The sequence below is a fragment of the Microtus pennsylvanicus genome, chromosome 4 (genome assembly GCF_037038515.1).
Source record: "Microtus pennsylvanicus isolate mMicPen1 chromosome 4, mMicPen1.hap1, whole genome shotgun sequence".
NCBI lineage: Eukaryota > Metazoa > Chordata > Mammalia > Rodentia > Cricetidae > Microtus > Microtus pennsylvanicus.
In genome coordinates, this window is record NC_134582.1 from 61,095,297 (window position 1) to 61,113,429 (window position 18,133).

At 38.5% G+C, this 18,133-nt stretch overlaps 1 protein-coding gene across 1 annotated transcript in view; it reads left to right on the plus strand.

The window, feature by feature from the left end:
• The window catches only part of Dsc1 (desmocollin 1), a 31,204-nt gene extending 23,599 nt beyond the window's left edge, over positions 1-7,605 (plus strand). Inside the window, exons 12-16 of the mRNA XM_075970882.1 lie at positions 1,344-1,556; positions 2,432-2,671; positions 3,430-3,554; positions 4,219-4,467; positions 5,403-7,605. Of these exons, the coding sequence (XP_075826997.1) occupies positions 1,344-1,556; positions 2,432-2,671; positions 3,430-3,554; positions 4,219-4,467; positions 5,403-5,600 (1,025 nt within the window). The 3' untranslated portion in view covers positions 5,601-7,605. The remainder of the gene's footprint in view (positions 1-1,343; positions 1,557-2,431; positions 2,672-3,429; positions 3,555-4,218; positions 4,468-5,402) is intronic.
• Positions 7,606-18,133: the final 10,528 nt, after the last annotated feature.

An 18,133-nucleotide genomic window follows, 5' to 3' on the forward strand; every position in this document is an offset into this window, starting at 1 on the left:
CTTAACAAGATGGAGGTTAGGAATGTGGCCAGGGTGTCAAAGGAGTTAGGGTCTCAGTTCCTGAGAAGTTGGCTTTTTTCCTGTGAAGAGGCTGAATTAACAGTCCCAAGGCCTCTGTGTGTTTGCTCTCTGACACTTTTGAGTTTTCCTGTGTTCACCTTGTGTGCACTGCTTTGCAGCTTTCTGCTGAATTTGCCCTGTTTCCCCCCTAAAAACTGGCCAGAAGATACTGTATTTCCTAATAAACTTGCTTGGCATAAAACAGCTTGTGCAGTAACTACCGATACCAGGTTTCTCATCTTCTTTAACTTCTCATCTTCTAGTCCTCCCCCTTCGAATTCTGTCACTGAAGAATGACATGCTTGTCCTTGCCACCTAATGCATATGTTACGATCTAAATTGGGGTCCTCTGAAACAGTAACAAGTGCTCTTCCCCAACAAGTCCCAAATAATGCAAATGTAAATATTTGCAATTCTTCTGCGTATTGAGACTCTCATAATCTTCCAAGTCTGGGCTGTGAAATTCACTACTAAGGACCCTATAACATTGAGGTGTACTTGATACTTGAAACAATTGAGCTCAACTTTATAAAATACCTTTTTTAAAAAGCTTCTTACAAAAGTCTTAAAATTGTTATTGAGTGGCTATCATATCAAAGCAGTATTTTATTTTATTCCAAAAGTAACACACACAATGCTGGAAGTTAAGGGGCCTACCCTAACTTGAGAAGAGAAAACACGGACTCTTTCTAATAATAAAGAACTCCATTCATTCAGGAACTGACTTTAATACAGAAACTTCCATCTAACAATTGATATTTGAAGTCTAGTTCTAGTCATGGTTCATACAGAAAGAGTAGATTCTATTTTGTAAGCATGTCTTCCCTTCTGTACAATATTAACATATTTGCAAATTCTGAAAAACACATCTCAGAGTATTTAAATTGTGTATCTGTTGAGAATGTGTATTATCCCTCCTATCTACAATGAAAGTTTGTATCATCAATATTTATTTTACAATGAGCAAGTTTTATTTTTACAACCCCACATTCCCTCTGGCTCATTGTATGTATGTAAGTGTTATGGACAAGAATCTTTAGCGCATTTCTGTAATAAAATAAGAACTGTACATTCAATTTGAGAAAATTTTATTTGAAGACCCTTATGTAGCATAAAAACATCTACTTTTCACGCATCCACTCCTCATAATGTTTATCAGACAAATACATAGTTGCAAGACTTTAAAATAATAGCTAAATGGATGATAAGTGTTTTTAAATATAGATTTAAATGAATTTCAGTTTGCTTTGCTATGGGGGTAACTTAGGTTCTATTTACCCTAGTTGGCCGGTCCTGCACGGGAACACTGGTCGTTCTTCTGGAAGATTTTAATGATCACCCACCACAGGTTGACAAAGACCTGACCATTTGTCAGCAGGAGAAGGATTATGCTGTTCTGGAGCCCGTTGACCTAGATGGGCCTGATAATGGTCCACCTTTTCAGTTTTTCTTGGATAATTCTGCCAGCAAACTTTGGACTCTAGAACCACAGGATGGTAAGTGCTTAACGTTAAATCTTGTAAGCAATCCCGGCTCAAGATTGCTTAAGGTTTTTGTTTCCACCTTGGTTAGTCATCATGAATACATATGCACTGTAAGAAGTTATTGATTGTGGAAAAATAACACACACACACAAACACACACACAAACACACACACATATATAATTTGTTTCTTGAGACATGGTTTCTCTGTGTAGCTTTGGAGCCTGTTCTGGAACTCATTTTGTAGCCAGGCTGGCCTTGAACTCAGAGATCTGCCTGCCTCCTGAGTGCTGGGATTAAAGGTGTGCACCACCACTGCCCAGCTAAATAATAAGGCCTTAATATTTATCATCTATCTGTCATCATTATAAATATATCTACAACAAATCTATTATTTATCTATCTATATATCATCTATTCTTTAATCAATTATCTATGTAACACCTATCAATTGTTAACCTATGTATGCATGTGTCCGTGTATTAATCATTAGTAATTTATCTTATGCATGTTACACTTAGACTTTTGGTCTAAATATCTTTTAAGAAAATATAAAATTCATTTTTTTTCATTTTTTGAGGCAGGATCTCTCTACATAGCCCTGGCTTTTCTGGGACCTTGGCCTGGAGCTCACAGAGATCCAACTGCCTCTGCTTCCAGACCACTGGGATTACAGGCATGCGCCACCACTCCCAGCATGAGATGGATATGTTTTTAGTGTAAAGTAATGTCAGCTCTTTTCTTAGTTTTTTGAAAAGTCATATCATTTTTAAGAAAGAAAAAGGAATCACTAGAGTTTTGATTGCAGATTAATTTCTTAAAGACACGGCAATGTTGCTGCTGGAATGTCATATTAATATATACGTTCTTTACTCTTTTCCCTTTTAGGTAAACGTGCCATTCTTCGCCAACGACACAATCTCAATTATAACTATTATTCTGTGCCAATCCAAATACAAGACAGGCATGGTTTCTCTGCAAAACATATGCTCTCAGTGAGAGTGTGTGACTGTACAGTTCCCTCTGAATGTAGAATGAGTGCTAAGGAGGAAAGAGACGTTAAACCAAAAGTAATCCTTGGGAAATGGGCCATTCTCTCCATGGTCCTGGGCTCTGCACTGCTACTGTGTAAGTATCATTATCCAAAGTGTATTAACTCAAGTGTTATAGAGCACTTATGTGTTAATTTTCCATTATTGTAACAAAGTCCTGGAAAAAATAATTTAAAAAGGGAAGAGGTTTGCTTTGCTGCCATTTCAGAGACCTTGACCCATGACTAACAGGCTCTGTTGTGTTGTGACCAATAGCACCTGACCAACCAAAGCTACTTACCTTTTGGCAGGTAGAAACCAAAAAGAGAGGGAGAAGAGGTTAGTGTTCCACTCTTCCCTTGAAAAAACGTGTCTTCAGTGATATGACTTCCTCTCATTAAGGCCCACCGTTTGAAGATCCTGCTACCTCTCAGTAGCACTCTGAGGTAGAGACGAAGACATTAACACATAGGCCACTGGGAACAGCTTGTTCCAGCTACAGTGGTCTAGAAAGACATGCAGCAGTTCTTTATATTAATGACAGGTATAACTGTCAGCACATGTATAATTGTTAATGCATATGCCCTTTAAAAAACTTGTCCCTCCTTTGTAAGTGGGGTTCTGAGTTATAGATGAAACAGCAATAGCAGCAGTTTAAAACTATTTAGAGGTCATGTTTAATTCTTCAGAAGTTACTTATGAGACAGTGAAGATTTCTGAAAAGCTGTACAGATAGTTTTTAAAATCTTATTTTCAAATTATTTGTTTTTTATTTTTTTGTTTATTGTCAGATTATTTTAATATCTACCAGAATGTAAAACAGTATTATTTTACTGTGCTTTCTCATTTATTTAGGTATTCTGTTTACATGTTTCTGTGTGACTACTACGAAGAGAACAGTCAAAAAATGCTTCCCCGATGATGTGGCCCAGCAAAATTTAATTGTATCAAACACTGAAGGTCCGGGAGAGGAAGTGACGGTAATTAAAATTAAAATCCCACTGAATTCTACAGTGATTCAATGAACATAATTGATTTCTCTGTAGTAATAACAAAATGTAAAAGTTATTGACCCTTACTGCACCAGGAAGACATTGAAGTGCCCCGCACAGTTTTTTTTCTATGTCCATTTATATTGGTGTCAAAGAACGACGATAACACTCAATAATATAATGACACAAACAATGAAAACACATGTTCTCACTGTTCTATAGGGTAGGAATCAGAGATAAAATATTGACAGAGTCATGCTTTTCTCCAAAGGCCCCGTGGAGCGATGTCCTAAGCTTTATTCCCTTCTTGTCCCTTGCCTTGTAACCACAAAAAGCGATTTTCATGGTATTATCTCTTGTGTGTTTTATAATCCAAATTTCCCTTTCTGTAAGAGCACTGGTCATATTAGACCATATACTCACCTAATCTGGTATGGCTTCCTTGAAACTTAACATAATCACATCTGCACTTGAAGTGAGGACCTCAGTGCATGAATTCTTGGGGGACAGAGTTTGACTCAGTATGTCCGTGATATGGTTCTTAAGATTATCCTGATTTTGCATGTGAAGGGCATAGCCAGCATGTGACTTATCTATGGTAGCAAAGAGTTGGTTTCAATGCCATTGATTGATTTTCAAACTCTCTCTTTAGGAGGCAAATATTAGACTCCCCGCACAGACATTCTGTGATACAAGCACATCTGTTGGGACTCTTGGTGGCCAAGGAATCAAAACACAACAAAATTTTGAGATGGTCAAAGGAGGCTACACTTTGGAGTCCAACAAAGGAGGTGTCCACCACACCTTGGAGTCCAACAAGGGAGGTGTGCTGGGAGCAGCAGACACTGGCCGATACACATACACAGACTGGCAAAGTTTCACTCAACCCCGGCTTGGTGAAGTAAGTCCCCCAATTTCTCAAGTGCCCACTACGTGAAATCCCAACATGATTTATAAACAGAATATCCCAAAGTACTATTTCATACACCTGAAACACACCTTTCCATCTCTTATGCCAGTGCAGATACTGATGTCAAGGGCAAACTCAGAGCAAAAATACTCTTTCAAAGTTCAGTTTTTAAAATATGACTTCCAAGACTTTAGGGCTAGTTTATGTGGATGCCATTGAGATACTAAGAGACTGATATCTTCTACACTAAATATTATCAGAAAAAGATCTGTGAAAAATTGACTAGTATTATGAACAGATCATAAATTGCCAACATTTTACCAGCATGTTGGAATTCTATATGTAAGGTTAGGACATCTTGCCTATCTAAATCAACTAACTAGCTTTGTGAGCTTTAATCTTAGGTTCTATGTCAGGATTCCAAGTACTTTCCTTGTTTGTTTCAGATTACTCAGACTGGTGTGAGCCACATTAGTGTGTCTGATAATTATAGCTGCATAACATGTTATATATGTTCCTCATGTTATATATACATTAATGTATTAGACTCTTACAACTACATAGCAGTATAAATGCAAGAACCACAACCTACATTGGTTTTCTCCCCATATATGAAGAAACAATTTAGGTAAATTTTAATTAGATATACCTTTATTCAAGTGGGAAGTTGTAAGTTATTCCTGTGATATATGCATAGTCTTAGTTCTTATAAATGTGTTCACTCTGGCCATTTATTTATTTGCTATATTTTAAAAATGAATATAATATAGACCAATCATGTGCGTTTTTTATATGTAGGAATCCATTAGAGGACACACTCTGATTAAAAATTAAACAGTAAAAGGTAAATTCAAGAATCATTTTTATGCTAGTCGGTTTAGGTGTCTTTTAAAAGACATAATAAATTGTGTCTTTTCTCCACACAGAAGGTGTATCTGTGTGGACAAGACGAGGAACACAAGCATTGTGAAGATTACGTCCGTTCGTATCATTATGAAGGCAAAGGCTCCATGGCCGGCTCTGTGGGCTGTTGCAGTGATCGGCAGGAGGAAGAAGGGCTGGAGTTTTTAGATCACTTGGAACCGAAATTTAGGACATTAGCAAAGACATGTGTGAAGAAATAAACATTTTGGTTAGTAGAGCGACATCTGCAGAGAATACAGGGGCGTCCCTGGATGCAAAAGGATAGCAGTTTGCAGGAGCTACTATGCTTATTGAAGGTGACGTCATCTATAGATGAGGATGCTTTACCAACCACAGCTCTTCAAATTCTCCTTGTCTCCAGAACTTCTATGTTGTGTAGGCAGGAAGTTATCACTGTTCCTTCTCTTTCTGTGCATGTATGCATTGCCCTCTCAGGGCTGGACCGTGTCTGCAGCTGAAACTGGTGATGTTTGAAACTTAAGCTCTTTTGCACGCTATGCAAGACTCTGTGGTGGAGTTGGGTACTGTGGAAGCTTAAAACAGGAATCTGCACTGTGTATATACAAATTAAATATTTTCTTCAAAATCAGGGGGAGAATTCTGTTTCTAAAATTTTTTTCTTTTGTGCCAAGATATCGTTTTCCCTCTCCTAGACTAGCTTCAGATAGATTTTTAAGTATTTTTAGATGTAGTCTTTTGTGTGTCTAAATAGGCTTAAATCTTGCTAAACTTTCCACTCCTCCAAGGAGCACTGTCTTCACTCAGGAGCCTACTAGGCTTAGTCCTCAGATCGGGCTCCTGGAGCTCCTGTTGGAATGACATGGGTCACAACATCTTGAGCTTAGAGATTGGTTAAGGAGTCCATGGAAACACTGGACTCCCAATCTCCACAGGCTGGCTTAGGCTCATGGACATATTTTGTTTGTCTGAGTTAATGTGGGAATACTTTACATTTACAATTACATGTCCAAGTATTTTGGGAAGAGTATTAGTTACTTAATTTGATACTGATGCATTATTTCAGTGGTTTTCACCCGCTCTTCATCTTCAAACCTTTTTCCAATGAGTCTTAAAGTCATCTAGTTGTTACTGGCACAGGGTTTAACACTTACTATGTGTCAATGCTACGCTAGCGTCATACTGGAACTTACTACTCAATACACTGAGTATTAATTTGGTAATTACTCAAAGAAAAACTGGAAGACTAGAAATAATTAAAAATTTTAATCTATTGCAGCAACACATGCTAAATATTATTGAACTGTGAATTCATAAATATTTTAATATGAGTGGACATTTTAAGAAGGTGTGACATTTTAATAAGATGTTATTTTACTGATCTATAAAAAACTATATATTTGAATGATATTTTGTGGAAAACTACAGATATGTGCCAAGTTATATCTCATGGAAACTTTACATTTAAACTAAATTGACTTTCTTAACCCATTCCTTTCTGTTGTCAAAATAGATTTCTGTTTCATTCAGGTTTTGTAATTAGTCCTATTGTCTCAGTCAAAAAAGGAGTTTTATTATTGTGAAATTGGATACGGGAATAAAATGAAACATGGCTTTGATAAACCAGATTTGGTTTTGCAAATCTTCCATTATGTATTATTTTTTTGCAATCATTGTATGATAATTTGGAGTGGTGAGGTGATTTTTGCTTTTTGAAGAAATGTCACTCTGACAATGTAGATTATGACATTTTAGGATCTAATAGTATCAATTTGGAAATGCATCAAATGCCACAGTAAGTTATATTCTTCAGTATACTTACAGAACATTAAATGAGCAGTTACAGTCATTAGCTTAAAAATAGCTTAATATGTGTTGTTTGTCTTCATCTTCCTCTTATACTTGCTGAATTATAGATGAGGAAATTTATCTCTAAATTAGGAAGCACAATTGACGTTCACAGTAGATCTTTTTTTATCAAGAGAAGGCTCCCCGAAGTGTCAGAGAGTTATTAGAAAGCATGGGAAATAATCTGTATTAAGCATTTTTAGCTATTTTAAACATTTTCAAGCTATTATCAAAACTTATCTCAGAGAAATTATATTTATTGTTGGATTTATTTAGGCAACTCTGAGCAATTCTCTTTTTGCATCAAAATTTAAATATTAATTGTATGATGAATTAAATCTATGAAACCCTACCAGACTGTAATTTAGTTTACTAATAAAGTACTGTATTTCATACAAATGTTGAGTTAATTGTTGATTTAATAAATTAATAGTTATAAAATGCTTTCTGTATTTCAACATCTATGAGGACCAGACAATCCGGTGTTTTAGATGTTAAGAGTTTTACTCTCCTTTTTGCAGTTTATCAGTCAAAAGTGGCTTTTAAAAATCCTAAATGAAATGTCAGCCATGGAACAGTCCATATTGACCCAACCTGTTATCTGCTTCTCTGTTAAGGGTATGGGAATACTGTATGCAAACAGACACTGCCTTTGTCTTTCTACTTAGGGAAGCATGGTAGAGGTCTAGAAGGAGAGCACTTTCTGAGAATGGATAGATTCACAGTGTTAAGGACCAATCAAATAAGTGAATATACAATAGACACCCTTTGGAAAGATGTTATCGGCAGAAATATAAAATTTATTATCTTAGCTGGGTGATGGTGGCGCACTCCTTTAATCCCAGCAGTCGGGAGGCAGAGGCAGGTGGATCTCTGTGAGTTTGAGACCAGCCTGGTCTACAGAGCTAGTTCCAGGACAGGCACCAAAGCTACAGAGAAACCCTGTCTCTAAAAACCAAAAAAAAAAATTATCTCAGATCCTTCTAACCAACAGTAGCCATTTTTAAATATATATGTATATGCGTGTCTGAGAATCAGTATGAAAACCCTCTGACACGGCCCTTGGGTGTCTGATGTATTTATAATATATGTTGTGTAAAGATAAATTGTTTAAAATCTGCATTACTTAAGTTATTAATGAATGGGAATAAAGTACCTTTTAATAAAAAATCTATAAAGTTATAAGCCATTTACTGGTTTGCAACTTGGGGGAAGCAAAAGCAAGCATGTCCTTCCTTTGGTCAATGCTGGATCTGAGAATATGAATACACAGTATTTGAAATGTGTATCGCTTTGATGAGCAGATGCCTTGCTGCAGTCTCTTTTTTGTATGGTTTGTCATTGGCTTGCTCTTAAAGTTTTATTTTGCTGGGTGTGACTGCTACAGAATATCATAGGAGTGTTTAAGACGTTATCAAAACCAGTCTTTTGTGTCAAGTAATCCCATTCTGTCAAGAGTGTTCTTCATCTTACTATTATTATTTCTAGTCTGGCAAATCATGTAGAAAAATACCAAGACAAACAAGGTCTAGGAAGATGACTAAGCTGATAAAAAGTAGCTGCTGTGCAAGCCTGAAAACCCGAGTTCAAATCCCCAGGCCCCATCTAAAAGTGGGACTCCTACACTCCTACAGCATGGTGAAAGGTGGAGAAAGGAGAATTCCCATAAAACAACACGATACCTGTCTCATTCAAGGTAGAAAGTGAGGAACAAAACCCAAGGTTGTCCTCTGACATCCACTTCTGAGTGTCTGCATTTATACATACGAATGTGTATACACACACACACACACACACACTCAGACATATACACTCATATACAACATATACACACGTACTCATACACACTCATACTCACATACATATACACGCATTCTCACACACTCACATACACATGTACCTTCAAACATTCCTACATACTTTCATATTACATGTACTCATACACACTCGTATGGTTATTCACTGATATACAGTCACATACACATACACTCACACATACGTTTACACACACACACACACACACACACACCCTCTCACACATGTGCTTACATACTTAAATACCACACACACACACACACACATACACACACACACAGACAGACACACACACAAATTTTTAAAAGTCAATTTAAAAATTTTAGGAGCAGTAAGAACTCACTAAGTAAAGGAACTGGTTTTTAAGCCCGAGAACTAAATTCAGTCCCTGGGGCCCACACAGTAGAAGGAAAGAATGACTCCTACAAATTCCCCGCTGACTTTCACACATGTTCTTTTGATGTGCGCACACACATGTGACAAAACATGAAAAATTAGTAGTCTCATGCAATGTTATTAAAATGAATTCTTTTAAAATGTTGTGTAAACATATGATTTAATATATTTTAACTCTTGTTTATATTAAATCATATATTAATATTCATATATTAATGTCAAATGTTGAATTTGATTTTGGGGTTTTGGTGTTGAACATTAAAAAGATACATTGCTGATCCGCATACGTGTGCTGCTGTTCATGGCAGTTACAGCAGAGATTCCAGGGTACCGAGCATCTATCTCCTAATATCTATTTCTGAGTCTAACTTTCTTGAGTGGATATATGCCTAGCTAAGACACCATTATTTATTATCCTTCTAAACTAAATGTGATATTGTCTTAAATATTATGCATGAAGCTCATGGGTAAGAATCTAAAGAGAATTAATTTCTCTGAAAAGAAGCATTTTTCTATCCCCTTTACTATATTTAATACGTGACAAGTCTGGTACTAAGTAAGTCATTTGGTGTACACCATATCAGAGGCTTTGAACCAAGAGTGGCAGAAGTAAGAACTGAGAAAGACTAAAGCAAAGAACAGTGGCCCACACTTTTAATTCCAGCAGTCAGGAGGCTGGAGGGTCTTCTTCAGTTAGAGATGAGCCTGTGCTGCAAAAGGAGAACCTGTTAGTAAATAAATAAATAATAGAGGAAAAATAGACAAATGGAAGGATGGACAGATAGATAATAGGTAGGTGATAGATAGATAGATAGAATAGATGGATGGATGGTAGATAGACAGACAGATAATAGTAGATAGATGATAGATAGATAGATAGATAGATAGATAGATAGATAATAGATAGATGATAGATAGATAGATGATAGATAGATAGATAGATAGATAGATAGATAGATAGATAATAGAATAAAGGGTTCCTTGGTAGCTTGGTGGCATCTTGGCCAGGCCATCAAGCACTTTAATGAACTTCTGTGAATCACAGACAAAAAAAAATCTTAGTTTTCTGTTATGATATAGCTGATTCTAAGCTGTTAAATAAAGGTTGGTTCCAAATATTTTTTAGCCTAGATTTTGATTCAATGAGTTAAATTTCTAGATCCTCTCCCTCTTTCCTCATCCTCTTCCCCACCTTCTGTCTTTGTGCCAGGGTCTCATGCAGCCTAGGGTGGCTCAGAGCTTGCTGTGTGACCACAAAAGACCTTGGCCTTGGGGTTCTCCTTCCTCAGCCTCCTGGTGGTAAGATCAGAGGAGTGGGAGCCATGTTGACCCATAATTCATTTTTTTTCATTCAAAGTTCAGCCTAGGCAGGTTGGATGCTCAACTTACTAGACCTGGATGGAGGTGGGGGTTCCTTGGACTTCCCACAGGACAGGGAACCCTGATTGCTTTTCGGGCTGGGGGGAGACTTAATTGGGGGAGGGGGAGGGAAATGGGAGGCGGCGGCGGGGAAGAGACAGAAATCTTTAATAAATAAATAAATAAATAAATAAATAAAAGAAAAAAAAAAAAAAAAAACAAAGTTCAAACCAATGAGGGCTGATGATATTTTAGGGTTCTTCCAAACAACCCCAAAGCAAAGTGTGGGTAAGAATTAGCCACTACTGGAAATAAGACCAGCCTACTAATGGGCAGCTAGAAGATACTGTATTTCTGCTCTACTAAACCCACAAGCCTGACTTTAGAGGATTTAAGAGACCTGGTGTTTTCTAGTGAGCTGTTGTGTGATTCTCTGTCAGGTCATTGAACCTCATCACGTTGACCCTTCAACATTAGGAATAATCTTGCGGTTGATTTTATCAACCAAATAATCATGCTCTTGGAATTTAAGGACCTGTGTTTTCCTTATTGTTAGGTAGCCCCCCCCCTTTCTAATGGGCTCAGCAAATTTTTGTCTTTGCTTTTACTTTTAGCTATGCTAGGGATGGAAGCCATCTCATGCCTGCTACACAGCTCTGCCCCAGCGCTCTTCCCCCAGGCCTGAAGTTTTTCTTTTAATTGTTGTTATCCATGGTATTGAATACCTAATTGCTGCATTAAGTCAGACCTCTAAATGAGAACGACTTCCGTCATTGTACACTGTTTAAAGTGCCGTGTGCTATATTTGCAGTGCTTTTTTCTTTCCTCCTGTGAATGGTGTGGTACTGCCCTAGGCACCTCCAGTCAGTCAAACACAATACTCACTTGCAATTTTACAGCCCGAGGCATGATCTCGCTTTTCAGTTCATTACAATTCTGTTTCTTTATTTCCATTACAATCCCAAACCATTTTCTGTGCTTTCTTGAATAGATTTCAGCCTTAGAGTCAGTAAAGGTGATCTTGACAGAGATGGTGGCAGTTTCAATCTGTGACAAAACAAATTTTATGGTTTTGTTGTATGACCAATGCTTATTATGGCTTCCAGTGAACTGCACTGGAATTCTGTTGTTCTATGTTACAGACTATATAAGACATCTTATTTATCACAATGGAATGGCTAGGACCTGTATTCGTCTGTAAAGGCAGGTGGAGAGTGGATTAAAAGTAAAGTTAATTTTTCTCTAGTGCAAATTAAGGCAGATGTTGGGCTCATATGGAGACAACCTAATCAATGTTATTGGAATCATTATTTTTATTTATTCTCTTTTGCATAAATTACTTCAGAAACACAAGATGACCAATACAATTTCTACTATCACACATGTCTCTAAAGTGACTGTCTACTAATCTACAAGTCTATAGTTACCTGACTATCTAAAGACTGGAAGATTAGAGACAGGAGATAGATTTACAAATTTAATCATTACAGTTCTTTGGTAGGTTTTAATGACAGAAATGGACAAAAAATATCACATGGAAGAGTAAGCGTTGTTTTTTTTTTCCCTCTTTGGAAAATTGAGGCATGGCTCAGTCAAGGCAAGTGATAACATTTTATTGACACAGAAGTAAAGACCAGAGCCAGAAAAAATTAGAAACAATAAAAAGACAGAATCAAACAACCAAGAAGCAAAGAAGCCCCAAAGAGCAACTAGAAAGCCTATATTAAGAGAACAGGTGAGAGATGGTGGTGAGCAGGGAGAGCAGGTGAGATGATCACATACACAAATGATCTGGGAGCTTGGTAAGAGGCCCAGGAAGAAGAGGCTGAATCACGCCGCTCGAATTTCTTGATCAAGTGGGAGGACGACCAAGTCAGTAAGTTCACCGAGGAAAACAGCAGAGCTCATTTTGATTTGGAGTGATGAAGGCTTTAGAGTCGATGCTTTGAACTTGGGCTGTTTGTGGGAGTTTCATGCAAATCCTTTCTGTCTCTACCTTAGTCATAAAGGACTCACTAAGTGGGCCTTTCTTGCTACTGTTAGTACCTGTGCAATCTATTCCCAAGGGTTGGAAGTGCATTCAGGACTGGAGCCACTTTTTATATAGCTATAAAAGTGACTATAGTGGTGTGATATATTTCATTCGGTGTGAATATTCAACTGTGTCCTTTTATTCTCAAAAACATGCCAAGTATTTTGCTCCTTGTCTATTTCTTTCCATTTACCTAAGTTTTCCTATCCTGGTTCTAGGCACTAGGATTCTGTTGGGAAAATCACATTAATAAGTTAGCTGTCATCATCATCATTATTGACAGACTCTCTAGTGTCCCAGACTGGCCTTAGACTTTACATGTAGCTGAGGATAACCTCTGATCTTTCTGCCTCCACCTTTGTTAGTGCTGGAATTATAGACATGTACCACTGGGCTCCATTTATGAGGTGCTGTGTATCAAACCTTGGGCTTTTGCATGCTAGGCAAGCAACCTACCAACTGAGCTACAGCTCCAGTCCTGAGGCTTGCTTTCTAGTGAAATACAGTTAACATGAGAGAGAACAACTTGAGTTCCATCTCAATAAAATATATCACAGAAAGAAAAGCAGAATGAGGTAAAAACAAAAGAGTCCGATCACCAAGAGATGGCTTATCTTCTGTTAGGTGGACATGGTTGACTAGAGATTGTGCGGAGGGAGGGATACATTTCAGCTTCTAGGAAGCAGTAACAGATTGTGGATAGCCTCTTGAGGGGAGCCTCAAGAAATGACTTTCTCACACTTTCTGTACACACTGGAATAGCCATGTAGCACTTGGCCTTTCAAATACTAGAGACTGTTGAAGAGACTTGGCATTTGGTCTTGCTGGGATGAGAAACCTCTGTGGGATTTTTATTTATTTATTTTTTTTGTAAAAAAAATTGAAAGAATTTTAGAAGAACTTAGTACAATAACATATCAATCTAGGCTATTTACACTTATTTAATTCTTAGTGATTTATTGAGAAAGTGCTCTCTTTATAACCCAGGCTAATTTTAAACTCCTGATTTTCCTGCCTCATTGTCTTGAGGGCTGGGATTACAGGAGTGTGAGTTAGATTCAGCCCTAATTTATTTAATGACAAAGACAACAAAGTTGCTTGGTTTAAAAAAATTAAACTTAGGAGCATTGACAAAAAAAAGAAAGGAAGGAAGGAAGTTAGGAAGGAAGGAAGGAAGGAAGGAAGGAAGGAAGGAAGAAAGAAAGAAAGAAAGAAAGAAAGAAAGAAAGAAAGAAAGAAAGAAAGGCTTATTGAGAGGGTTTTGGTATAGTCTGGAGAGATGATGGAAGTTTGAAGCAGACAATATTGATGGAAAAGGTGAGAACAAGGTGAAGTCCAGATATGTTTCTCAGGTGCCTTTGGTAGAACTTACTGATCGGACCTAGAATAAAAGAAAAAAAGAAGGACCAAAAAGGTTGTTAAACTACTGGAAAGGGGGTATTGGTCTTGACTAAAAGAACAAAGATAAATTTTGCAAGACCTTGTAGATATCAGAGTTAAGACTGGAATATGCAGCTGAAACCTAAAAACCAGAGAGAGAGATCTGCAACAGATTTAGAGATGCTGGTCTCAGCATCCTGCCAAGACTTAAAGTTGGAGACTGGAGTGAGAAAACTGGGAACCATGATGTAGGAGCAGCACTAAGTCCCATAGCACTGAAATATTGAGAGGTCATACAAGAAAAGGCATCAATATGGGACGGAAAAACAGAAGACAAGAGAAAGATATGTTTCAGTGATGGGTGGACCAGCTTCTCTTGCAGTTCAGATACTAGAACAAAGCTGAAAACAATCTGTTCCACTCAACATCACTTTATCCTTGGGATGGGGTAGAGCTGAGTAAGGGCTTCCTTGCTTTTCTTTTCTTTGGGGAGTAGAAAAAGGAAAGAATTATTTGTGAAAAATATGCTCAAATGTGCTGTGAATTTGTCATTCACCCATTTGCTCATTTGTTCATTCATTCCACAAACATTTAATTGTCAGCTGTTTGGGAAGTGTGCTCGTGTAGGAGATGTAGGGGTGAACCAAAACAAAATAAAGGCATAGAAGTTAAGTATATTCTTTGGTGAGAAAGAAATATTAATTAATTCATTTACAAATTCATCATGATGATTGTGACAAGTCTTCTGAACTAGTTAGGGAAGAGAGTTTTACATTGTTAGAGGATTAATAAAAGCTGATACAGAGTGGACAGGAGTTAACCTGCCCAGGGGTATAGAAGACATCTTCAAGAGAAAGAAATAACACACCATAGCACCTATAGCAAAAGACACTTGTGAGTGCAGAGACCTAAGAAACACAGATGTGTGTGTGTGTGTGTGTGTGTGTGTGTGTATGTGTGCATGTATGCACACATGCGCAACACCAACACTTAGAGTATAGTGATACTTCCAAGTTAGATAAGGATTGAGGGCAGTCTATATCCAATCTGAAGAGAATACGCAGGCACAGTCAACGAGAAAGAAGAGAACCCGAACAGATAATCTTGGCTTGTTTGGCCTGGGATTTAATCTCAGACACATTAACCAGTGGCTGCTATGTATATATTCCACTTCACTGGCACTGATTTTGAAAAGCAGGTTTAAAGAAGTATGTGCCACAGTAGAACACAAATAGTTTATTTAACAGAGAGGCAAAAACACTTTCCTTGTGTTACAAAAGAATTAAAATTGGCGCATATTTCTAAAAATACACAAACCTTATATAGTCTTATTTTAGCTTCATATAGTTAAGTAGTAGATGCTGGTGGAAGTCTTTGCTTGTGATTAAGAAGTGAAGGAAGGCTTAGAAGTGATGAGTGAATTAGCATTAGAACTGAGTCCTAGACCAAATGGACAGTCTCCTTCCGAAGCAGTAGAAAAGCAGGGGACAGTCACAAGGATGAGATGGAGCATGTGATATAAGGGACAAGAGATGGGGTAGTACAGTTTGGAGAAGCGGGTGCCCATGATAACAGACCCTGAAGGAATTAAAGATCATTTATTCCGAGTTCATCATACACCGCATCATTTAATCTTTAGGAGAACTCTGGGCCGTGAATAGGTGTGTCTTTGCTGTTATCACAGGGCTGGCTCCTTACATCCACCTCTGAGCTCTGTGCAGTGAGTTTCAATCTTGTTTTCTTTTCCGCCTTTGATTTGTGTCATACTTGCTCCATTGCCAGTTCTGGGTAAGGGACACACCTTGGATAGCGTCCTCCTGAAAGCCGCATTCATCCATGAGTTTCTTTCAGAGACCCTGGCAATTGTGGGACGTGGACATGGGGAATTACTGAGAATTAACTCGCTCAGTGACAGGTGACTTTGCGCACAAATCTGTGTAAGTGGGGTTTTTGTTTGTTTGCTTGTTTACTTCAGTGTATTCAGATTCTGGACTCTGAAACTAGAAGTCTGTGAAACTATTGGGTAGAGTTGGGCCCTGGAGTTAGGGTTGTACATGATTCCTCTATTTAGGGAGCCTTTGCTTCTGAAGGTCTGTGATATCTATGTAACTATCCTCTGCCTCCAACTGTCTCTTGGGAAGTCTTTCAGGAGCAGTCCAGCAGTTTAGTGTAGGTGGAGGAGGTGGCTTGGGGTTACCTTTCTTATCAAATGTGAGTGCTGCTGCCCGAGGAGTTCTCGAGGCCGGGCAAGATGGACAAGAAACTGATTTGACTTTTGATTCTCTGCTAGGGTAACACAGAGCTGGCATATGTCTGCTGAGTTAATGTTCACAGCCAATGACACTGCCAAAAAAAAGAGTCACGTCTTCTACTCTCACACCTTCATGGTAGGATGTTTCAAAACTGGCTCAAGGAGGAATTCGCATATGGTCAGCGAGGCTGACTTAGAATGTGTAAATTTTATCTAATACTTTGAATAAATTTTCATGAAGAAACAAATAAAAACTGCCTGTTTATGAGCTTTAGTTATCCGGCATCTGTGAGATGAATTGTTAGAGTGCTCTCTCACCCCTTTCTGGGATGAGAAAGAGCATGAGGCATCCCACAGGTATTGGAGGTTGAAGGTAGGCAAGAGTTTGGCAATGCCCTATTGTCAAGAGCTGTGATGCCGAAACCAGTTGGCTTCCGTGCTTTCTGGAAAGCTTGGAGCTGGACAATGTGATGTCATCACCAATGAGCTGATAGGCATTTATGAAATCATCATTGGGCAAACATGAAGTAAGAAAACAAAAGCATGACACTCAGACTCATGATCCAGGCTTATTTTACTAGCTGATAATTTTATAGTTATGGAGACGACAGGACACTCACTTATGTAGCATTCATTAATAAAAATCAAGAGGTCAGGTGTTTACCATTAGACATCAGTGTTGAATTTAACATACGACTGCTGTTATCACCATTCCGGGTCTGCTCATCACAGGAAAACATTTCCATTATTAAAATGGCACTGAGTGATGTGCGCATCTCTTTAAACTTGTTTTCTGCGGCCATCTTTAAACCAGGTGAGGGAAGGGACACATTTGTCTTCCTGGTGGAACTCCCCTGGCATCTTAGAAAAGAGGTGCAGAAGGGTGAGTCAGAAGCCCGTTCTGAGGAGTGTGCAGCACAGGGTTCTCAAGCTTAATCTTCCTGGCTAAGTGCTGCTGTAATTCCTAGGCTTAAGTGCATGTCAACTCAGAGAACAAATTCTCCTGTTCTTCTTCACTTTCCACCATGAACTCTAATCCCGATGACAACATACAAAAAAAAAATGGTACCAGGATGTCCAGTACTCTCATGTGGGTGATGGCTCAGGAGAAAATCACAAGAAAACATGTTCACATATGACAAAGTTCTTAGAGAAAATCAGTAACCCACATTTAGCTGATGGCTGGGCCTCAGTTGATGTGTTTTCTGTAGTAACTTCGGTTTTGTTATGTCCCCTTCCCTCCCTCCCTCCCTCCCTCCCTCCCTCCTTCCTTCCTTACCCCCCTCCTTGTTCCCTAGCTCCCCCTCCTCTCTCTCTCTCTCTCTCTCTCTCTCTCTCTCTCTCTCTCTCTCTCTCTCTCTTTCTCCTCACCTTCCCTTCTTTCCTTTTTCTCCCTAAATTATAGAACCTGTGTCACTGTCAAATAGTGTAATTTCTGAACCTTGAGACCCTCTAGGATGGAACTCCTGTTGGAACTGTATTTACCCGTCTGTCTGTGGGACTTTGATTTACACAGTAGAATCTCCCTTGAGTCCACCTCTTATCAGGATGGCTTCAGGCAGCTGTGAGTAACGTCAGCCAGTTGATGCAGGGGAGTTGCGAGTCTGGGAGTTACCCCCAGGATAGGGTCCTCCACTGGCTGTGGGCAGTGTACTGGGCGGGGCCATGGCCTGAGCTCCCCAGTGAGTCTTAGT